This window comes from Pseudorca crassidens, chromosome 6 (assembly GCF_039906515.1).
Source record: "Pseudorca crassidens isolate mPseCra1 chromosome 6, mPseCra1.hap1, whole genome shotgun sequence".
Taxonomy (NCBI): domain Eukaryota; kingdom Metazoa; phylum Chordata; class Mammalia; order Artiodactyla; family Delphinidae; genus Pseudorca; species Pseudorca crassidens.
Window position 1 is genome coordinate 398,572 of NC_090301.1, and position 23,828 is coordinate 422,399.

Here is a 23,828-nt window from a genome sequence, read left to right on the forward strand (position 1 = left end):
CAGTGAATTCTCTCAGTTTTTGTTTGAAAAAGTCTTTATTTCCTCTTTACTTTTGAAGGATACTTTCACTGGATGTAGGACTCTTCACTTTTCCTGCTTGCAGGTCTTCTAACAAGAAGTCCACTTTAATTCTTATTGTTTTAACTCTGTAGATGAGGTTTTTTCCCCTCTGGCCTCTTTTAAGATTCTCTGTCTTTGGTTCTCTACAGTCTGAATATGATATGCCTAGATGTAGATTTTTTGGTATTTATTTTGCTTGTTATTGTCTGAGCTTCCTGGATCTGTGGTTTGGTGTCTGTCATTAATTTTTAAAAATTCTCAGCTCTTTTTACTTCACACATTTCTTTATCTCCTTTCTTTTTCTGTATTCCAATCATGCATATGTATCACTTTTTTATTGTTGCACATTTCCCTGATATTCTGTTCTTGTTCTTTTTTCTTTTTGCATTTCAGTTGGGGAAGTTTCCATGGACATATCTTCAGACTCCCTGACTCTTTCCTCAGCCTTGTCCATCAGTGTTTTTGATTCTTTGTCTGCATTTCCTTTCTCCTCCGATGTTACTCATCTCTTCTTGCATGGTGTCCACTTTTTCCATTAGCATCCTTAGTATATTAATCTGATAATTACAGAATTTCTTCCATATCTGAGTCAGGCTCTGTCTCTTCAGACTGTGGGTTTTTTTTTTTTGCTTGCTTTTTAGCATGCCATGTAATTTTTTGGAAAGGTGGTTATGGTGTATGTATCACAGTGGAAACTGACGTAGATGGGCTCTCAGCTTGAAGTGTCGCCGTAACCTGACTAGCGATTGGGCCGCGTCTCATCTCTCCTGCAGCTGCAGCTGTACGTGCCAAGGCTTCAGATTCCTCCAAGTCCTTATTTTTTGTCTCCCCTGTTGTCTTTGGGTTTCTCTGAAGACTGTTTTTGTAGTAGAGTCGGTACCTTGGGGCATTTTCCCCTGTAATCCTGTTACGCTGGAGCCCTGAGGAGTGGTGTGGGGGAAGGGAAGCATTTTATAATCTTAGGATTAAATTTCAGCCTTTTAGTGGCCTGTATTCCTGGGCTGTGACCTTCACAAGTGTTTCTTCCCCTTCTTTCCCCTCCCTGGGGTAAGACCGGAAGGCCAGAGGGGCCAAGTGGGGAAGAGCCCTTCCCCCAGGTGAGATCAAGCTCTGGTGGAGTCTTTTCACTGCAGAACAGGACTTTGTTTTGGAGAATGCTCTGGGCTTATTTCAACATGGTTCCCTTACCCTACCCCTGCCAGGGACCCAGGTGATTTTTTTCTTGGCTTTTTGTGATGAGAACTTGGTGGGTTTCTGGAAATGAACCCCATGAAAGTGCGGGGCCTGCAGGACTGTGGCCCCGCAGATGCTTACTGTCTCGGTCTTGCGCACTCAGCCCGGCATCTGGTCCAGGGTTCCTGCCAGCTTCTGCTCCAGGTGAGCACATTTCTGCAGGTTTGGGGGAGACATCTGTGGCCGCACTTCTCTGATGGGTCCAAGGACAGTCATTAATTTTCAGTTCTTTCAGTGTTTTTCTTGTAAAGACAGGAGTTATGACTTCTAAGCTCTATGTGTCAGAGTGGAAGATGGCCCCTCCTCCCCTGTTGAGTTTAATTTGCGGGAAATCTGCCCATTTTAGTAACTGCCACCTTAACAAATTCACTTATTAATTCGAATAGTTTCTCAGTTGAGACTTTTGGATTAACTAGATAACCAACCATAACATTTATCCGCAAATAATAATTTGGCCTCTTTTTATGTCTTTTGTATTTTATAGAAAATATGCTCAATTTTCTGTCATTTCCTTTTCCCCCCTGTGTGCATGGGTGCCTTTCCATTTCCTGGGTGATGAGGTGAGGGCCTTGCCATCATTTTAAAAGAACAGCTTCCCCTGGGGTGCCCGTTCCGTGGGAACCAGCCGGACCATGTGTGCCGCGTGTATGCCCTCTCTGCCTGGGACAGCCAGCGCCGGCTGGGCCACCTGGGCTCTGCACCCTATGTGTGTGCAGTTGGCGTCATTTTCTCTGTGCCCTGGCGGGAACGCTGGCATCAACACAAAGCGATGTGGGCGTGGGTGGCACCAGGAAGACGTCCGTCCCTAGGTCCCAATGGACGGGTGTGCTCATTTCCTGCCCTGGGGGTCCTGGGCCTGTCTGCTGACACATTTGCCAGGAGACACAGAAGGGGACGCGGCAGGAGTTTCCACAGTGCGTGTTCCAGAAAGAGCCTTTGCTGCGTGCTTGGCCCACGTGCTTTCCCTGTTGAACGGGGCAGTCCCCTCTGGCCGTCAGTGGGAGCAGCAGAGGGTGTAGGCCCCAGTCCTCACTCTGCTCCACGCGGTTCGCCCCTCTGGCCTGTCTGACTTTCATAAATTCACCTTGACCTCCAAAGCCCCTCTCAGCTCTAAGATTTGGTCATCTCTGGTCTGTCCTTGTCTTCCACTTTCTCCTGAGGAATCCCCTTTTATCGTGGAACTACAGTTCCCAGAATGCATCCTTCAGGTTTGGCAGTCACTTCCTGCCGAGCTGCTAACAGCCAGGTGCAAACATTTCCCGTGTATTGGCAGAAAACAACCTTGAAGAACCTTGACGGTGTCCGGAGGGTAGAAAACTTAGGGATGGGTAAGCCTGCTTTCACTGTCTTGAGCCAAAAAAAAATGAAAATTTAAATTTCTTGGAGAAAATTTAAATTTTTGTTTTTGCATTTTGGTTGAGATCTTAATAAAAGAAAAATGAAATCAGGAAAAGAAATGCATAGAAAAGCCTGTCTGGTTTATTTGAAGAGGTTGAAAGGGGCAAGTAGGCTAGATTTCCTATTTATTATACTACTCATTTGTTTGACTTTTAAATTCATTTTATTTTTGTTTCTCTAACAAAGTATAACTTATATAGAGCTAAATACACAAATCTTAAGGATATAGTTGGATGGATTCTGGCATATGTATAGGCTCATGTCACTTGACATTTGGATTTTAGAAGAATCCTGTTGGTCTTTCTGCCCTGCAACACTTCAGTGCAAACAAGGAGCTGACAGTGGCTCCCCAGTGGTGGCAGCTTGGGGTGGGGGCAGGGCGGGGCAGCCAGCCTTCGGGGACCTGCCCACACCCAACGTTGACTGCTGTCCTTGTCCACACTGAAATTCATTACGATTAAGAGCAAGTGACAGCAAGCCAGGAGGACTGGATCTGAAGTGTTTCTCGGCGCAGGGCCAGGTGTCAGACCTTCTGGGTTGTAACCATGCGCTCGGGCCGCACCAGGAGTCCCCTGACATTTATTTAACAGCGTGCTCCTTCCTTTCCAAGCAAGCGCTCCATTTCTATTCACAGTGTTTCTTCTGGCTTTTAAAAGAAGAGTCATCTTAGAATTTTCTAGTCTTTTTAAATATACAGCCTTATAAACACACTGCTGCCCCTTCCACTTTCTTAGTGTGATGACAGTGTTCATCACATGTGAGCTCCGTGCTCAGTGACAGCCGACACCTAGGCGAGGGGTTCTGTTTCCCGAGGACTCAAGGAACCTCGGCTCGGGAAGGCTCCACGTGGCCTCGTGTGCACCATCCGGCCCTGCCGAGTCTGCTGATGAGCACATGTGGGGCTGAATCTCCTGGAGGCGGGGAGCGAGGCCCTAAGCTCTCACCCCACCCCGCCTGCTCTTCCCGAAACACCCTGCCACCCTCTGTCCAGGGGCCTGTGCCCAGCTGAGTGCCTCTTTGGTGCTTCTGACCTGTGCTGGTGGCAGTGTCCACCTTGGCTCGTGTGGCCCACACCGCCGCCCTGATAGTGCCAACCCCCCAGGACGCCGGCCGCACCTGGACTTCTCCCCTCGCCTCCCCCACCTTCTGTCCTCATTCACTCCCTAACCTACGTCGCATCTTAAGCCTCACTTGCCATTTTCTGGTTTTGGCGACTCTCCTCCAGGTGTCTGACTTCCACCCTCAGTCCCCGTGGCCACCTCCCTGGTCCCCATCCCCGGGACTGGTCAGCCCCACCTTTCGCCTCACCTGGCTGTAGTTTGCACACCCAGCTCCTCCCCTGCCTGAGCCTGGCGGGTGGTAGCCTTCACTCAGACCCGGCCCGGGGCCGCTACCCCGGAGCGAGGAGGGCAGGCGGGACCAGTTTAGGTGGGCCGCCGGCCAGCCCTGCCATCTTGTCCCACGACCCTGCAGGTGTAAACCGCGTGGTCCAGGCCCGCCTCAGGCCCACCAGCCCAACTCTCCCGGGACCAGCTGGGCTCTGCGTGTGTCAGCCAGCCGCCCCCATGCCCCGTCCTACCCATTTGAGAGCAGCTGGGCTCTTGTCCCTTCAGAGGACCCTCCGTGGAGCCCTTTTCCACCTGTGCTCCTCCTGTCTCGTCTCCGGGTCCCTGAGGCAGTTCCTTCATCTTGCTGGAGTTTCTTATAAAAACATCTTCTCTTGCCTCCTAGCAAACGAGGGTGCAGTGGAGACTCCCCAGGTCCATCTTTAATCCGTCTTTGCTCTGCCTCCCGCCACCTTCCAGGTGCCGGTGTTGCGGCGAGTCCCTGGGCCCCTGGGGGCTGGTGGCCACGGAGCATCCCTGCAGGTAGACTTCGCAGGCTCTGCAGCCCCGTTCTCCCGCTGGACCGGCTGTGCTCTCCTGCTCGTGGACCGCTACAACCACGTCCTTACAGGCCTCTCCCAGCAGGTCCTGTGGCTGTTCCTCCTGCACTGTTTAGGCTGCTGGTTTCGTGTTGACATCAGGGCAGTGGGCCTGTCCGTACATAGGCAGCGTCCCTGTGTACAGAACAGCTCCCTGTGCATCTCAGACAGTGCAAAAACCTACTTCCTCACTTAGAAACCCAGCTGAGGGCAGCTGCAATGTCCCTTGACACTCTGGAAGCCATTGGTTCAGGTTGCAGGGGGGTCGCTGGTGTCACCAGCCTCTCACTCGGGCTGGAAGAGAGAAGGGACGAGAGGCCGCGAGGGGGGCACGCATGGGCCCTGACCCTGGGGCCAGGGGAGCGCCGGGCCCTCCACAAGCCCTGTGTCGTGAGGACAAGGCTGTGACAGCTCATGGACCGGGACCACTGGGGACGAGGGGCTGGGACTCCCCACAGCCTGGTCTTGTTTTAATTTGAACATGTTTAGAAATCGCGATATTTTACCCCCAAAGTCAACATTTCTGGTTTCTCTTAAAATACCAGAATACCTGCAACGGAGAGCCCGTCCTTGCGGGGCAGCAGTCCCCCTGCAGGGACCCGAGACCCAGGAGGCGAGGCCGCCCCGTGCTGCTGTCGCACAGCCGGCAGGCCAGGGAAAGGCGGGCGTCTCTGCTTTCTTTCTTTTTTTTTTTTTTGCGATACACGGGCCTCTCACTGCTGTGGCCTCTCCTGTCGCGGAGAACAGCCTCCGGACGTGCAGGCTCAGCGGCCATGGCTCGTGGGCCCAGCCGCTCCGCGGCATGTGGGATCTTCCCAGACCGGGGCACGAACCCGTGTCCCCTGCATCGGCAGGCGGACTCTCAACCACTGCGCCACCAGAGAAGCCCTTTGCTTTCTTTTGATGCTTGTTTGTTTCGTGGAAGTTTCAGCTCCTAATGTTTCTACTGAGGTAGCATTTACATGAGTGAGACAGCTTAGGTGTCCCCTGGATGAGGTTTGACGGGTGCAGACCCTTCAGCCAGCACCCTCAGGCTGTTTTGTGCCTTCTGACTCCCCTCCCATAGATCTGCGGGCCTGATCTAAACGTTCTTACAAGTGGAGTCATGGAATGTGTACGTTTTTGTGTCTGGCATCTCTTTTCGTGGCATGTTTTTAAGGAATATCTGTACTATTTTAATTTCTAGTCTCGCATTGTGATCAGACAGTATGGTGGGAACTCTTTTTAGTTTTTGAAACTTACAGGTTTTCTCTGACCCCTTATAAGGTAAGTCTTCATGAGTCTTTCAGAGGAACTTGAAGGAGTATTCTTTAGTTTTAAGCTACAAAGTTCAGTGTATGTCAGAACCACCTCATTAATTATATTGTATAGGCTTTCTATTTCGTTATTTGAATATTATTCACTTGAACATAGACATGAATGGAGATTTCCTTTGGTTTCTTTCTGTCAACATCTGAGCGTCTTCAGTAATTTCTGCTTTATAAACATTGCTGCCACGTTTGGTGCGTGTGTATTCACAGATAATCTCCGCGGTGACCTGCGCCCTTAGCGTTCTGAGAGGCTGTTCCCTGTCTGCTTGAATGCATCTTGGCTTGAACTTCACTTTACCTGATTTTAGGGTCATGACGCCTGATTTCCTGCTGCTTGCCTTTGCCCCACCTTCTGATGCTTTTCCACATTATTTTAGGTGCATCTCTTGTTTACAGCAAGTGTTGAGGATCTTGCTTTGTGATTCATTCTGAAGAGCTTTTTCTTTTAACATGTGACTTCAGGTGTGTTTGGTGTTAGTTCTGTCTTAGTGCTTTATAGTGTGCCTGCTGGGTTTTGTTTTTAAAGTAAATCTTTCCCACATGGCCTGTTCCTGGTTGGGCAGCCTGGGGGCCACGGACCCTCTGTGAGGGACCAGCAGACCTGCCCTGCTCCCCGGGCTCCCGCTCCGCCTCTGGTTTCTGTGCGCGGCTGGGGCACCCACCACCCATGCCCAGCGCTCACGTCTGCTGTCCCGTGGAACATGTTCAGGACTTACTGCAACTCCTCTGCCATCATCTCTCATCGCCTTTTGGTGAAGTCTGTCTTCTAGGAACACCCTCAGGGGGAACTCACAGGACAGCATTCCGTGAGTGTTGAAAACTGGCCTTTCCAGTGCTCTCAACAGGAATGTGGCCCGAGTTCCTACCTAATTTTAAATATTCTACTAAACGTATTAAAAAGGTAAAGAGAAACAAGTGAAGTTAACTTTAGTAAATTATTTAACTCAATATTATATAAAACATTATTATTGCTGATTTACGTGAAGTTCCTTTTTTTGGACTGAGTTTTTGAAATTCAGCGTGTGTCTTACACTTAGAGCGTGTTTCAGCGGACCAGCCACCTTTCACAGGCTCAGTGTTGGACGGCCCAGCCTGTACCTGGACGGCAGGGAGGGCTCTGGTGGCCTCAGGATCCTCGGATCCGCGTTCCCTCCCCGCGTCCCTGGGGAGCCTGCCACCCGTGTTGCTGCGCAGAACGCTGCTCTGCTTTCTCTGTGGACCTACCCTTCTGGCATTTCCTACAAATCGGGTCGTGCACCGAGTGGCCTTCAGCGTCCGCCTTCCCTCTCTCCGCGTGCGTTTTCAAGGTCGTCCTCATCTAGAGCTTCCGTACTTTTTGTGTCCAAGTTGTACTCTGTGTCTGCGTGATCTTCTGATCCCCACGAGGGATCCCCACGAGGACATTTGGGGTGTCCCAGATAAGCCTCGTGTTCAGGTCTCGAGGGGGCGTGTTTCCGTCTCTCTCGGGTGCTCCGAGGGCAGGATTGCCGCCTGGTCGTGGCTTCCTGCCCTTCCTGCCGCCTCCCTGGCGGCCGCGGGGGCCACCCTCCTCTGCCACCAGCTGCTTCCTGCAGCCAGAGGCCTCAGCCCTTCTGCTCAGACCTCCAGGCTCTGCCCAGAGTCAAGGCCGGAGCCCTTCCAGGGGCTGACACGGTTCTCCCAGCCAGCCCTCCCCAGCCACACTGGCTGCCTGTTCCTGCCCAGCAAGGCCAGCCCGCCTTGTGTCTGCAGCTTGTCCGCCTGGTCCACCCTCCCGAGCAGCCGCCGGCTCCGGTCCCCAGCGCGGGCTCTGCTCCCCGCCCACCAGGGTCCAAACTTGCCCCGCTTAGTAAGATTGCACAAGGTCCCCACAGCCCCCAAGTCCCTTTCTGGCTCATCACCTCGTGTCTGGGAGGTTCCGCCCCTTCTACTTATCCTTGTGTCCAGCCGGCTCCCCTCTCCGGGACGAGTGTCTGTCTCCCGTCCGCTGGCTGCTGGGCCCCTCTCCCTGGACGATCGTGTGGCACATGGCACAGATGAATGAATGAGCCACGCGTCCCCGAGAGTCAGCAGCAGCAGGGTCTGCTGGAGCCCAGACTGGATTCTGAAGCTCTATTCTTTACTTCCATCAAAGATTGTAACTAGAAGCCTGATTTCAATTTCTCTTGCTGTCTAATGATGAAGGTTTGATCAGTCAAAGCTCCAGTGTTGCCATCCTCGCTTTCTAACTTTCCACCGGCAGTTTGAAAAGGAAGTACCAGAAGAGATAGCCAGGTTGGAAAAGAAAGGGAGTTTCACCCCGCCCCACCCCCCAAAGCCTGCCCATTTTATGCCTCATGAGGCTCAGAAGTCAGAGGTGTGAGTCCCTGTCCCCCACCCTCTGGTTCGCGCTGCATGCCCAGGCCTGGCCGGGAGCTTGGCCCTCCTCCGTGGTCCCCAGCGCTTCTTAGATGCTGTCTGTCGCTTCTCCACCACCAGAGCCCTTCGAGCTCCTTTTCCCCTGGGTGTCATACTCCCAGACTGCTTTCAATCTAGTCGAAGGTTGTGTGATTTTAGAGGCCGAGATGCTTCCGGAACTCCCGTCCCCTTGGTGTGTGTGACTGGGGAGCGGGTTCCTTTGCTCTGGCATTTTGGAGCTTGTTGATAGAACCCAGAAATCAGTAGTGTGGCCTTGGGAATTCCCTGACGGTCCAGTGGTTAGGACTCCGTGCTTCCACTGCCGGGGCCCCGGGTTCGACTCCTGGTAGGGAAACGAAGATCCCGCAAGCCCTATCATGCAGCCAAGAAAAAAACGTAGTGTAGCCTCGCACGCGGCTCAGCTGACGCCGGCCTCTCTCCTCTTCCCACGTGGCTCAGCTGACGCCGGCCTCTCCCCTCTTCTCACGCGGCTCAGCTGACGCCGGCCTCTCCTCTCCTGCTTTTGCTTAGTATCACTTGCACTGTTTGCCTGAAAGCACTTGGGTTTGAGGCGTGACAAGGCGTGGGAAGCAGGCGTACCGGGAGGAGCATTTGACTGCATCTGGGACCCAGACCACCTGTCCCTGTGCCCCCGGTGGGCCAGGTGCGGGCTCCAACCCCGCCTTCCCGTGGTCTCAGGGCGAGTCCACCGAACACGGCAGGCGTGAGGATCGCGTGAGCCCATTTCTGAAAACCCGCTCAGCAGCACGTGGTCCTTAGCCAGGCTCCATCCCCTGACTGCTGGCGGGTAGGAGTGGGGTGTGGGGCTGGGCTAGCTGCCTGGGAGCCGCTGGCAGTGGGCGCGGTCACGGTCCTGTCGCTGGGGCCTTTCCACCTGGCTCCTCCCCATTCAAGGCCTTGCTGTCGTCCCTCTTCAGTGACGGTGGGTCCTTTTGAGGGTCCTTTCCCTCTGGGTAATGGTCTAAAGGAGGCCCACGGGAGCTGCTGGTGCAGACCCTCGGCTTCTCCCGGGAAACTGAGTCCAGTCGCGTCTTGCCCGCAGGGTGCTCTCTTCACGTCTCACTGGCCCCAAAGCCCTCCGCTCCGCTCCCCACGAGCTTCCTTCTGCCCTTTACCTCCATCGCCAGGCCGCCGTGCCCGGGCACGCTCACCTAGTGTGGGGCCTGGTGTTGCCGCTTCCCCAGCCCTCCTCGGAGGCCCCGCGGCCTCTGGCCTCTCCTTGCCCTCCGGGCCCTCTCCTTCTCTTCTCTGTCGAGGTGCTGCCGGGCTCCAGAGCTGCATCTGGCAAGATGACGTTTGCTAATTGCTTGGCCTTTTTCTCCCCCTCTTGACAGGTGGCTGGTGGCGTGTTCAGGGCCCCGCAGGGTGAGCTGTAGTGACTGGGGCCTCCCCAGTGCGGAGTGTGAGTTTCCGCACAAAGCCCCGCAGGGACCACTGGCAGCAGCCGCTGACACTCTCTCCTTCTGTCCTCAGAGGCCCCCAGAATGAACCCTGTGCTGGAGCCGCTGTCCTGGATGCTGGGCACATGGCTGTCAGACCCGCCGGGAGCTGGGACCTTCCCGACCCTGCAGCCCTTCCAGTACCTGGAGGAGGTGCACATCTCGCACGTGGGCCAGCCCATGCTGAACTTCTCGTGAGTCCGCCCGCCGCTCTGCTCTCTGAGATGAGACAGGTGAACGCCAGGTGGGAAGGTACAGAGGGCACCTGGTGGTCTGTTTCAGAAAGGTGCCCTCTTCCTGCCCTGGCACCTGAGACGCACGCTGGGTGGAAATGGTACCTTCTTGTGTTTTAGACAATGTGAAGGTGACCGCAGAGTCTCAGGCTCGGTAGTCCAAACGTGGAGATAAGTGTGTGTGTTCAATTAAGTCCTTCATCTCCTGCAGTATGCCTGTGTGGAAGTCAGCCACCCCAAGATGACTGAAGATGGGGGCCCGGCTTTCATTTAGTCCTACCCCTGAGCCAGCCGAGGGCTCAGAGAAGCTGGTGTCTCGTGGTTCTCAGATTCTTAGCGTGCAGCAAAGCGCTTCCCTGCCACTCCTGAGGAAGCAGGTCGCAGTGCAGGGTGGCTAGGTGGGGAGCACCCCGGGCCGTGGGTTGGTAGGGAGGGGGCGGAGGATATATTGTCTCGTACCTTTTTGCATGATTCTTGACTGAATGGGTGAAGGGAAAGAATATCCTGCACATAAACAAAAGGTGGAAATTCTGGGTCATGCAGAATAACCCTTAATAGAAAGCAGTCTTTTTTAACTATGAGCTGTAACCCGTTAGAGACATTTATGACTAGCATTAATTAATTTTCTTTTAATGCTGGTCACTCAGTTTTGCGACTAACGTTAAAGAAAAATGAGAGTAGAAAATACGTATTTTGGTCAGTGTCGTGGTCTACGTGTATGTAGTAGATGGTATTTCTCAGTGAGGGCTTGTGGTCTCAAGAGGGCGTGTGAGCCGTAGCCACAACACCAGCCTGTCAGAAGTTCATCCGTGGTAGCAGTAGATCCCCACACGTCATGCTGGTGAGGCTGTAAGCGTTGGTGTTGAAGTTGTGAGTCGGTGCTCTCAGGTCAAGGTGCAGCTCTTACTCACCACCGTGAATTTGCAGTGGTGGCGGCGCGATAAGACGCTGACTCCTCGCCTGTTCTCCTACCCTGTGAATTAACTGGACTCCTAAGCAAGATAATAGCTCAGAAGAGGGAAGGCCTGGCATTGGGTGGGACTTTACTTTGTTGGTGGAGGGCTTAGGCTGAGAAGTGTGTGCGGTGCTGGGGCTGAAAAGGCCTTGGTGGGAGGACGGGTGGGGAGGAGAGATGGGGGAGCGGGGGTGCCCACACCTGTTGTCTCCCGTGTCTCCGCACGGCGTCCTTCACACGTGACTGTGTTTCCAGGTAGTGCTTCACGTTCAGTGGGTTGGACGCTTGCCAAGTGAGGAGGGGGCGGGCCACAAAGTCTGGCATGTGCTCTGGTGGGCACTGGGTACCTGGGCTTCACCTGTCACATTACCTGTCCAGGTTCAACGCCTTCCATCCGGACACCCACAAGCCCATGCACAGGGAGTGTGGCTTCATCCGCCTGGAGCCCGACACCAACAAGGTGGCCTTCGTCAGCGCCCAGAACACAGGTACTCCCCTTGCCGGCCTGCCTTGCACCCACGCGCCCTGCGTGCTGCAAGCAGGTGGGGTGACATCTGCCCCCCGATTTCTGTGTGACCGCAGACGTGGCCCCGTGGGTGCGTTTCGCGGTGGACAGTGTCGGGCCTTTGGACGGCTCGGGGAGCTGGAGAGTGGGGGGCCGGCAGGCGGGGGGCTGCGGGCGTGGCTCTGTGGGAACAGGCCAGCTTCATCTCCGGCCCTCTGCGCTCACATCTGTGCTGTCGCTCAGCTTCCCATGCAAGTGGGGCTCTGGGGGTACCTAGACCAGGGAGCAAAAGCTATGTCTGGAAGTTTGCTTTGCCCCCAGGGGGAATTCATCCTAAAATAGTAAACCAGGTTCATGAATTCGAAATTACTCAACACCCACCTACGTGACCCTTAACCTCGCTCACTGGCTCAAGTGCGCGCTCACTTCCTGGCAGCAGGTGGACAGTCCCTCCTGTCAGATCGCTGGGGGGAGTGGGACGGACCCACTCCAGGAGTTGCAGGAGGAGTTGCGTCTTCTCCCTCTTGGTACCTGGGGGCCATCGCAGGTGCCTGGGCAGTTATTGCCTCGATGGCTGCGGCGTTCAGATTGGTTGAGCCCTTGACTGCAGAGGAGGGTGGTGAGCGCAGGGCAGCCGGGAGCCCCGGGCAGGCTGCGTGGGCTGACGGTGTCCCTTGCAGGCATCGTGGAGGTGGAGGAGGGCGAGGTGAACGGGCAGGAGCTGTGCATCGCGTCCCACTCCATTGCCAGGACCTCCTTCGCCAAGGAGCCCCACGTGGAGCAGGTGAGCCCGGGTGGGACCGCACGGCACCCCTGCCTTTGCACTCCATCCTGGAGGCCTGGCTGTCTCTGGTCACCCGCTTCTTTCTCGCGCTCACACAGGCCGTGACGTGATTATCTATCCCTGCTCATGCGCGGTTGGCTGTCCTCGGGTTTGTTGAACAAGTATGTCCCCACCAGCATTGCACGGCGGGGACCTTGTTCCCTGCTCCTTGACCAGTGCGGTGTGTTTTCAGGATTTCTGATTTTTTTAATCTGCTAGATAAAAGGTGGTATCTCATTGGTGTTTTAAATTTAACTTATGAGTGAGGGGGCATTCTTCGCGCTCACTGGTGGTTTGTATTTCTTGTTCCGATACTTGATGTTCAAAGTCATTGCCTGTTTTTCTGCGAGGTGTCATTTTCTTGTTGATTTCTGGGAGATTTTTTATGTTCTGTGGATACTAATCTGTCGTCTGCTGTATTTGTGACAACGCCCCCATCCGGTGGCTTAGGCTAGCCTGATTCGTGATGTCTTCTGCCCACGGGCTGTACATCTTTCTCTAGTTGCTCTCGGGGTCTCGTCCTAAAGGCCGTCTGAATTTGGGCTCTGGCTCAGGAAGATGTCTTCTGCTCCAAAAGGATAAAATTATTCTTCCATTTTCTTGTACTCTTACAGCTTTCCTTTTTTACGTGTAGACCGTTAGTCTCTCTTCCTTTTTGTTTTCACGTGATGGGCTCCAGAGACCCCGCAGGTAGCCATGCACAGCAGCGTGGGGGTGTGCTGCAGGGATTTCGGACCTTGTTCGGTGTATTTCAGTAGATACCAAAGTTGCTTTCTTTATGGTGTCGACCATAGAGGCCTCGGACACTCCGTGGTGAAGTCTTAAGTGCTTTATGGTTCCTGATGCCGCTCTGTACCCCTGCCCTGCAGCAGCGCACAGAGGGCCAGCTGCCCCACACCCTTTCCCGGGCTGGGCCTTGAACTTAGGCCATCCTGGTGGCTACCAAGTGGCATTGCAGTGTGGTGTTAATTACATTTTCCCAGTGGCTAATGATGTGGCTCATCCTTGCAACGTGCTTATTTGCCGTTGTATTCTTCGTTTCATGACGTGAGCGTTCAAATCCTTTGTCCTTTTTCTCCAGCAGCTTGTTTGCCTTATCTTTGAGCTGTAAGAGTTTGTTACATATTCTGGACACAAGTCCTTTATCAGGTAGATGTGTTGATAAAACTGTGCTCTCAACTTAAAACTTACCATTTCATTTCTTTAACAAAATGTTTTACTTTTGATGAAGTTCTGTTATCAGTTTTTTCTCTTACAGTTAGTGCTTTTTGTGCCCTGTCTTAACATTTTTTGCCTAGCACACACTTTCACCTGCATTTTCTTCAAGAATTTTTACAGTGTCTCCTTTTACTTTAAGGTTTATTATTTGGGAATTTATAGTTTTGTATGGTGTGAAGTAGGAGTCAAAATGCTTTCATTTTTTCCTAGATAGATATCCAGTTGTTCCAGCACTATTTTCTTTCTTTCTTTCTTTCTTTTTTTACAATTTTATTTATTTTTGACTGCGTTGGGTCTTCGTTGCTGCTCGTGGGCTTTCTCTAGTTGTGGCGAGCGGGGGCTACTCTTCGTTGCAGTACGCAGACTTCTCCTTGCGGTGGGTTCTCTTGTTGTGGAGCACGGGCTCTAGGTGCACGGGCTTTAGTAGTTGCGGCACGTGGGCTCAGTAGCTGTGGCTCGCGGGCTCTAGAGCGCAGGCTCAGTAGTTGTGGCGCACGGGCTTAGTTGCTCTGCGGCGTGTGGGATCTTCCCAGACCAGGGATTAAACCCGTGTCCCCTGCATTGGCAGGTGGATTCTTAACCACTGCACCACCAGGGAAGTCCTTAACCCATTTTTATTATTTTTATCCTCGCTCAAAATATTTTATTTCTTCAATGGTTTTGTTTCCTTGAACAGGATTATTTAGAAGAATGTTACTTATTTTCCAACTATTGGAGGATTTTCTTGCTATGATTTCTAATTCAGTTCTATAAAACCCAGAGAACGTGGTCTGTTTGAAGTTATTTTGTGCCCCGTATATGATCTAACTTGGTGAATGTTTCATATGCACTCAGAATGAATAAGTATTTGACAGTTGTTGGCTGTAGTGGACTGAAAATACCAGTTAGGTCAAGCTGATTGATAATGTCATCAGGTTTTCTATATACTAGCGTGTTTGGGGGTGGGGGGTTCTTGGTTGTATCTAATTACTGAGAGGTATTAAAATCTCCAGTTATGACTGAAGATATTTCAGTTCCTTTCTTTGGTTCCATCTTTGCTTCATAACTTTGAAGCTGTGTAATTTAGATGCATACAGATGATATATGTATTATATTTATGAAATGTCCTTTATAGCTTGTAATACTATACCTGGAAGTCTGCTTTGTCTGACCCTAATGTAACCGCACCTGCTTTCTTATGCTTATCATTTGTACAGTATATCTTTTTTCCTACCCTTTCCACATTCAAATTGTGTCTTTATATTTACAGTACATTTCTTATAGAGTCTTGCTTTTTTTCTCTAGTCAGAAAACTCCGTATTTTAATTGGAGTATTTAGTTCATTTACGTTTAACATAAGTATTTGTAAGGGTGGCTGTACGTCCACCATCTTGATTTGTCTGCTTTACTTCTTGGCTTTGTTCCTCTTTTGTTCCTTTAGTATGTTTTCTTGGGTTAATTAAGTATTTTTAGCATTCTGGTTTATTTCTTCTATTAGCTTAACTGTATCCTTTTTTTAAATAGTTGATTTAAGGCTAACAATATGCATGCTAAATTTATCAGAGTCTGTTTATAATCAGTGACACACGGTTACATTTCCCACTTCACATGTGTGTTAATCTTACAGCTGTGTAGAATTGCATTTATCCTCCTTTTGTGCTGGTGTCATCATACCTTTTACATGTAAAAAGTATCCACATACATTATAAACCTTCACACTAGGATTTTTGCTTTACATAATCGGTTGACTTTCGAAGAAATTACAGTGGGGGGGGCAGGGGAGTAATCGCTTATAGTTACCCACTTAGTTTCTCTTTGTGTTGCTCTTTTCTCCTTCTATAGAGTTTCCTGTGGTATCATTTCCCTTCATTCTGAAGCTGCGTTAGTGGCATTTCTTGTAGTATAGGTCTGGCAATATTTCTTTTGAGTTTATTTCACCCCCAACTTTTTTTTCTTCTTCAGTATTTTTTATTGTGGAAAAATAGATACATAAAAGTTAATTATCTTAACCATTTTTTTTTTTTTTGTGGTATGCGGGCCTCTCACTGTTGTGGCCTCTCCCGTTGCGGAGCACAGGCTCCGGATGCGCAGGCTCAGCAGCCATGGCTCACGGGCCCAGCCGCTCGGCGGCATGTGGGATCTTCCAGGACTGGGGCACGAACCCGTGTCCCCTGCATCGGCAGGCGGACTCTCAACCACTGCGCCACCAGGGAAGCCCTATCTTAACCATTTTTAAGGGTACACTTAAATATATTCACATTGTTAATCATCTCCAGAACACGTTCACCTTGCAGAACTGAAACTCGGGCCCACTAAGCAGTAGCTCCCTGTCCTCTCCTCCCCTGACCCTGGCAGCCACTTCTCTACTTTCCATCTCTCCGATTTTGACTACTTAGGTACCTCATATCAGTGGAATCATACAGTTATTTTTCTTTTTGCATCTGGCTTACTTCACTGAGCACAATGTCCTCAAGGTTCATCCATGTTGTAGCCTGTGTCAGAATTTCCCTCCTTTTTAAGGCTCAGTAATATTCCAGTGTGTGGATGGACCACATTTGCTTTTCCATTCATCCATCAATGGATACCTGAGTTGCTTCCACCTTTTAGCTATTGTGAATGATGCTGCTGTGAACATGGGTGTACAGATATCTCTTCAAGACCTGCTTTCAGTTCTTTGGGGTGTATACCCAGAAGAGGAATTGCTGGATCACGTGGTTAATTTTATTTTTAATTTTTTGAGGACCCGCCATAGCTTCCCACTTTACCTGCACCATTTTACATTCCCATCAGCAGTGCACAGGGGTTCCAATTTCTCTGCATTCTCATCATTTGTTGTTTTCTGGTTTTTGGATATCACTCATCCTAATGGGTGTGAGGTGGTATCTCATTGTAGTTTTGATTTGCATTTCCCTAAACGATAGCGATATTGAGCAACTTTTCATGTGCTTCTTGGCCATTCATATATCGTTTTTGTAAAAATGTCTATTCAAATCCTTTGCCCATTTTTGAATTGGGTTGTTTGTTTTTGCTGTTGTTGAATTTTAGGAGTTCTCTGTTATTCTGTTTATGAATCCCTTATCAGATATATGATTTGCAAATATTTCTCTTATTCTGTGGGTTGTATTTTTTCTCTGTAAATAGTATCTTTTGATGCACAAAAGTTTTTAATTTTCATGAATTACAGTTTGTCTGCTTTTTCTTCATTGGCTGTAAATTGGTATCCAGGAAGTCATTGCCAAATCCAATGTCATTACACTTGCCCTATGTTTTCTTCTAAGAGTTTTTATAGTTTTAGGTCTTACCTTCAAGGCTGTGATTCATTTTGAGGGGTTTTTTTGTTCATTCATTTTTTGTACTAATGTTAGGTAAGGGTACGGTTTTATTCTTTTGCGAGGGGATATCCAGTTTTCCCAGCACCATTTATTGAAAAGGCCATCCTTTCCTCATTGAATGGTCTTGGCAACCTGGTTGAAAATCATTTGATAACACATGCAAGGATTTATTTCTGGGCTCTCAGAACTGTTCCATTGGTCTGTATATCTGTTTTTATGCCAGTGTCACACTGTTTTGGTCACTGTCATTCTGTAGTAAGTTTTGAAATCTGTTGAGAGTCCCTTGAGATTCCATATGAATTTTAGGATGGATTTTTCTATTTCTACAAAACGCATCATTGGCATTTTGATTTGAATTTTGTTAATTCTGTAGGTCTCTTTGGGTAGTATTTGTTTCTTAATGATATTAAGTCTTCCAATCCATGAACATGGGATGTGTTTCCATTTATTTATGTCTTCTTTAATTTCTTTCTGGAGTGTTTTGTATTGGGTTGGCCAAAAGTTTCGTTCATTTTTTTCCTTAAGAGGGCTCTACTAGCACTTAGTTGTCTTTAACTTCATTCAAAACAATTTTGTTAGATTGTGTGTGACAGCTGTCATACCAGCGTGCATTTATAGAAAGACTTATTGGGACTTCCCTAGTGGCACAGTGGTTGAGAATCCGCCTGCCAATGCAGGGGACACAGGTTCGAGCCCTGGCCTGGGAAGATCCACATGCCGCGGAGCAACTAAGCCCGTGCGCCACAACTACTGAGCCTGCGCTCTAGAGCCCGCGAGCCACAACTACGGAGCCCACTTACCACAACTACTGAAGCCTGCGTGCCTAGAGCCCGTGCTCTGCAACAAGAGAAGCCACCGCAATGAGAAGCCCACGCACCGCAATGAAGAGTAGCCCCTGCTCACCGCAACTAGAGGAAAGCCCGAGCGCAGCAACAAAGACCCAACACAACCAAATAAATAAATAAGTAAGTAAATACTTATCAAAATTGGTGAATTTTTGTATAGCCATTTTAATACCAAAGATGGAAGAAAAAAGCAACATTTTGAGCATATTATGCTTTATTATTTCAAGAAAGGTAAAAATGCAACCGAAATGCAAAAAAAAGGATTTGTGCCATATATGGAGAAGGTGATGTGACTGATCAGACGTGTCAAAAGTGATTTGCAGAGTTTCATGCTGGAGATTTCTCGCTGGCCGATGCTCCACGGTCAGGTAGACCAGTTGACGTTGATAGCCATCAAATTGAGACATCAGTTGAGAACAATCAACGTTATACGATGTGGGAGACAGCCGACATACTCAAAATATCCAAATCAAGAGTTGAAAATCATTTGCACCAGCTTGGTTATGTTAAATCACTTTGATGTTTGGGTTCCACATAAGCAAAAAAAAACCTTCTTGACCATGTTTCGACGTGTGATTCTCTACTTAAATGTAATGAAAGTGTTCCGTTTTTAAAACAAATTGTGACAGGTGATGAAAAGTGGATACTGTACAATAATGTGGAACGGAAGAGATCGTGGGGCAAGCGAAATAAACCACCACCAACCACACCAAAGGCTGGTCTGAAGGTGATGTTGTGTATATGGTGGTACTGGAAGGGCGTCCTCTATTATGAGCTCCTGGAAAACCAGACGATTCATTCCAACAAGTACTACTGCCAGTTAGACCAACTGAAAGCAGCACTCAACAAAAAGTGTCCACAATTAGTCAACAGAAAGCACATAATCTTCCATCAGGATGATGCAAAACGGCATGTTTCTTTGATGACCAGGCAAAAACTGTTACATCTTGGCTGGGAAGTTCTGATTCATCCATCGTATTCACCAGACATTGTACCTTCGAATTTCCATTTATTTAGGTCTTCACAAAATTCTCTTAATGGAAAAAATTTCAATTCCCTTGAAGACTGTAAAAGGCACCTGGAACAGTTCTTTGCTCAAAAAGGTAAAAAGTTTTGGGAAGATGATATTATGAAGGTGCCTGAAAAATGGCAGAAGGTAGTGGAACAAAAGGGTGAAAACGTCGTTCAATAGAGTTCTTGGTAAAAATGAAAAATGTGTCTTTTATTTTTATGTGAACACCGAAGGCACTTTTTGGCCAACCCAATATATGTGAAATTTAAAAAAAAAGAAAGAAAACTCACAGAAACAGAGTAGAATGCTGGTTACGGGGGGCTCAGGTGGGGGAAATGGGCAGATGTTGCCCAGTGGGTATGAACGTCCAGGTGTAAGATGGACAGCGTGGCACTAGAGTTGACAGGGCGGCACTAGAGTTGACAGTGCTCTGTTATATTAGTGAAATTTGCTAAGAGGAAAAAGATGTAACTGTGAGGTGATGGATGTATTAACTGACCTTATTGTGGTAAACATTTCACCATATACACATGTATCAAATCATCATGTTTCAGCTTAAACCTATACAGTGTTACATGTCAGTTATATCTCAACAAAGCAGGGTGCAAAGGAGGGGAAAGGAGCCAGTACTGGCAGCAAGCAGACTGCATCTGTTCTAATTCTTCTTTTTTTTTTGAATTGGAGTAGAGTTGCTTTACCATGTTATGTTAGTTTCTGCTGTACAGTGAAGTGAATCAGCTGTACATGTACATACATCCCCTCCCTCTTGCAAGTCAGTGAGAGAAACGTGAGGCCTGCACTGTCTGTAGTTCTCCAACAGTGTCCTGATGTCCTTGTTTATCAAACTCAGCCCCTTTCTTCATGACTCAGCCCCCTCCTTGATGCCTCAAGTGTTGTATGGGGTGGCTTCTTCATTTTTTTATTTTAGGACCTAAAACAAAGTCAGATCCATCTAACTCTCTCCTGGCCTTTCCTTCTCCACCTTTTCCCCACGGGACAAGACATAACAGGAACAAGAAATCATTAAAACATCAAGAAGTTCTCACATCGAGTTTCTCTCTACCGTAATATTTCTCTTTGGTCTGTGCAGTCGAGGAAAAGTGAGCACACTTGGCTGAAGTAAGAACTCGTGTCGTTGTCAAGATGGCCTCTGTCCCTGTGTTCAGAGGCTCCTTGGAGTTTGCCTTTGCCATCGGAGCTGGGCCCCAGCTGTGCAGGCTTCTCTCCAGAATGCGGCTCCTGCAGCTTCTGCTTTACCCAGTGGCCCCAACAGGCTCCACTTTGAGGGTTTAAAGGCAAACAGTTGCTTCCAGCCCCACCTTGTTTAAACTTGTTTAAACGAGGGTCAGTCTGCAGCTCAGGTGGATTCTCGTCCTGAGGGTGGACTTGGCATGACCTCAGGATCATCGTCAGCAGAGGCCGTGGGCACCGCAGGAGGTCTGGTTCTGAGCCTGAGCGATGTCATCTACGACCTGCCTCAACTTTAAATTCTGCCAAATAACTTTCCTTTGAAGAGAAAACTAGCACAAGAAATTTCATCCAAGAGGCCACCAAGCCCAGAGGAACCTAACAGGTGACTCCCGGGCACGGGGACACGCTGCAGTAGCAGTGTCGTCGCTGAGGCCACCTCGGTGAACACAGTCCCGAGTGTGCGCTCCGGCGGCTGGGCAGCCCTCACACACCCTCTCGCTGGGACCTGGGGAGGTCGTGGGGGACCAGCGTCTCCGCCATGGGGTCTCCCCCATGACTGTCTCCCTCCTTTTGTTGCCCTGTGTCTTGCTGCCCGGTGGCTGTTACCGGATGTTCACAGACTTCGGCACACAGAAGCAGAGCCGAAGGGCGAGGGAGCGGCCGCCCTTGGGTCAGCACACGGTGAAATGGGCTGTGTCCTCGTGGCGTGGCCCGCAGCCCCTGCGGCATCGCGGAGGCGGGACGGGGGATGCAAGGCCGCGCGAGAAGCCAGGTAGTCCTCAGGTGCTGGTTTTCGGGTGTGACCGCAGCCTCGGCCCGTCGGGCGGGCTCCGTGTGAGAGACACGCAGTGTCTTCCCTTTAACGTGGAAAGGTTCAACGGGGGGCGGGGGGCCCACCTTCCGTTCCCCGGGGAGGCATTTCCTTTGCCCCCGCCTGCGCTCCCCCTGCACGTGTGGTGCTGGGCGTCTGGCATGAGGGCGAGAGCCAGTGTCCTGCATCGGTGGTGGGGTGTCGGGGGAACAGGTGCCCCGCAGGCCGTGGGCTCTGAGGACAGGCGACTGCTGTCCTGTGGAAGCTGAGCGCGTGGCCCGTGGTGTGGGGAACACAGGCTTTGTTTCTCTCCACTGCACTTCTGTTTCCTCTGCAGAGTGGTTTCAAGGGTAAGAGCCTTGACTGTTTGTTTTGTTTTTTGCGGTACGCGGGCCTTTCACTGTTGTGGCCTCTCCCGTTGTGGGGCACAGACTCCGGACGCACAGGCTCAGCGGCCATGGCTCACGGGCCCAGCCGCTCCGTGGCATGTGGGATCTTCCCGGACCGGGGCACAAACCCGTGTCCGCTGCATCGGCTGGCGGACTCTCAACCACTGCGCCACCAGAGAAGCCCCGACTGTTTGTTTTTCAATTAAATTCCAGAACAAAGGCTGTGGAGTTGAAGAAGCAAGTCCCATGTGAGAATGTCGGCCCGCCACCCGTCTGCTTTCTATCTCTCTGTCCACCTCATCTGGGGCTGTGCCCTCCCGTCCTGCCCTCTGCAGCCCTCTCCCGTCCTCAGGCGTTACCGTGGCGAGGACAGCGCGTTGACCTTTGACACCTGTGGACGGTGGCAAGGACCTTAGGACAGGGCTGCTCAGACCACCACGCGGTGTGGTCCCTGGGGCTCAGGGTGGCAATTCTGAGGCACCGGGTCTGGGGCGGAGCCTGAGACTCTGCATTTCCAGCAGCCGCCCAGGTGGGGCTGGTACCTGGAGCCCACCGAGTAGCAGGGACGTAGGACACTGACTCTGTGTCCTCCTCCCGCCTCTGCTTCTGCTGTCACGTGTTGTGAGTACGCACGCACAGTAGACCCCACAGGGTTGTATAAATGCCAGTTAGCCCTCGTCGCAGCATTTGGGTGACGCACGGTTTTCCATACGTTTATCCTTGCTGTTGCTCTTCCTTTGTTCCTGCGTCTCTGCTTCCACCATTTTCCTTAAAACCTGAAGAACTTCCTCTAGTGTTTTGTGTAAAGAAGCGGGGGGTCCTGCTGGTGGTGAATTCTCTGTGGATTTTTTGTCTAAAAATGTCTTTATTTTGCCTTCACTTTTGAAGGGTGTTTTCACTGCAACCAGAATGCCAGGGGGACAGTTATTTTCATTGTTTTGAAGATGTTCTTCCTTTGTCTTCTAGTTTCCATCCCTTCTGTTGAATTTCTTGAATTCTAGACATCGCGCGTGAAAACCGCGGGTGACTTGAGGCCTGTTTGATGTCGTCTCCCACCAAAGGGCACTTCTTGCGCTTCTGGTGGTTTGTCCAGGAAGAGCAGGTCCTGTCCACAGAGATAGCACTACTTTGAAACCGGACTTCCCAGTCTGTTTCTGGGGAACTCTTACTCCTGGGGTGCGGCCCTAAGGGGGTCCTGACCAACAGCCGGGCGGTTTTCCGCGGCCCCTCCTTCTAGACGCCGGGCAGCGGTTCCAGAGGGTGGCCCGTGCAGCGCAGCCCCGTGGGTTAGGGCGCACCCACCCGGCTCCCCAGCCTCTGGGTGGCCTCTGAGAGTCAGCACCGGCCTTGGGGGGACAGCTGCTCTGAGCTGGGTCTCTCCCCTGCACGCCCTTCCCCCTGAGGCCTTGGCCTTGTAGCCTGGTTGCTTTAAACAGGCTCTGGAATCTGGCTTTCCTCTCTTCTCTGCCCGACGGTCGCTGGGGCCTGGCCAGCACGGGTTCTGACGCTCGTGGGCCCCCACCCCCGCCAGTTCTGGCGCCAGGTAGCCACCCCTGGAGGCGGCTTCCACAGTCCTCGGGCTTTCACCCTCTGTCCACAGACGTTCCAGGCAAACCCATTTTCTCATCGGGGGCTATGGTGCTGCAGGTCTGTGTTACTGTTAGAAGCAGCTGCCGTAATTGGCCCTGATGAATCGGGGGTTCCAGAAGTGCTGGTACCGAGTTTTCTGAGAACACATTTGGCATCATTTCAGGCTGTGTAGGGAGGGACGCGCTGGACAGCCGGCCCCTAGGCAGACGGCGAGGCTGACGCCCGCGCTCACCTCCGGACGTTTGGGAACAGCTGAGCGGCAGGGAGACGGCACGGGCCAGGGGTCCGGACGCCCATCACGGCTGCCGGCCGAGTGTCTGTCACCCACTGGCGGGGACTCTGCCTGGCTCACAAGCCCCTGACACTGAGGTGAAATGTTGCAGCTGCCGCGGGACTGTGTGGCCTGTGGTGGCACCTCAGCGGTCGTTGAATCTTTGGAAGGTGAAATTAAGGCGTTTTGTATTTGTTTTGTTCTGCTCAGATTACCCGAAAATTCAGGCTGAATTCCGAAGGCAAACTTGAACAGACGGTCTCCATGGCAACCACTACGCAGCCCATGACTCAGCATCTGCATGTCACCTACAAGAAGGTGACCCCATGACCCCAGGTAGAGCTGAGTCCGGTGGGGCTGGCCTGTGTGGTGACACTTCAGCTTCTCAGCAGACGCCGCAGCAGGTGTGGGTGTGGCCACAGGTCACCGTGGGTTCGAGGGTGTTGCCACGTGTTCCTGTAATGGCACAGAAAAACCAAATAAAAGGCCTTTATTTTTATGGCTAAGCATTTTGAATATTATCACTTGCGTAGACTGCGTTTCTTTCATCTGCTGGTGACTGTTTGTTCTCAGAGTCGTTTCCCTAAAAAGTTAAAAAGGGGCGGCTCTCTCCTTCCCTTCCTGCAGTTTTGGCGAGATCTGAAAATGCTTACAAATCCACGGTCGTCAGCAACAAGGTGAAGAGAAGGTCGGACACGAAGAATTGCAGCGAACCTTCCTTTCCTTTTAAAGAGCTGAGAGTGTAACGACCCCATTTCCATGTGGACGGAGGGCATTCCCAAGGCGAGAGGGTGGTGGTGAATTTATCATCATTCTGTAAATTTGATTTAGTCTCGGCAATATAATATTGCCTTCATTTGTTCGTTTACGATGGAAGTTTCCAGACATACACTGACCCCCCTGGACCTCACCC

General features: G+C 50.9%; 1 protein-coding gene across 3 annotated transcripts in view; it reads left to right on the top strand.

Annotated features, from left to right (window-relative positions):
* The window catches only part of THAP4 (THAP domain containing 4), a 41,226-nt gene extending 17,790 nt beyond the window's left edge, over positions 1 to 23,436 (top strand). The window contains exons 1-5 of one of the 3 annotated variants that reach the window (XM_067739952.1): positions 2,489 to 2,621; positions 9,796 to 9,955; positions 11,328 to 11,437; positions 12,135 to 12,238; positions 23,126 to 23,436. In XM_067739952.1, coding sequence (XP_067596053.1) covers positions 2,489 to 2,621; positions 9,796 to 9,955; positions 11,328 to 11,437; positions 12,135 to 12,238; positions 23,126 to 23,245 — 627 coding nt within the window. In that variant the 3' untranslated portion in view covers positions 23,246 to 23,436. Of the gene's footprint in view, positions 1 to 2,488; positions 2,622 to 9,795; positions 9,956 to 11,327; positions 11,438 to 12,134; positions 12,239 to 23,125 lie in introns of those variants that run through there. The other 2 variants (XM_067739950.1, XM_067739951.1) reach the window with 2 other exon arrangements.
* Positions 23,437 to 23,828: the final 392 nt, after the last annotated feature.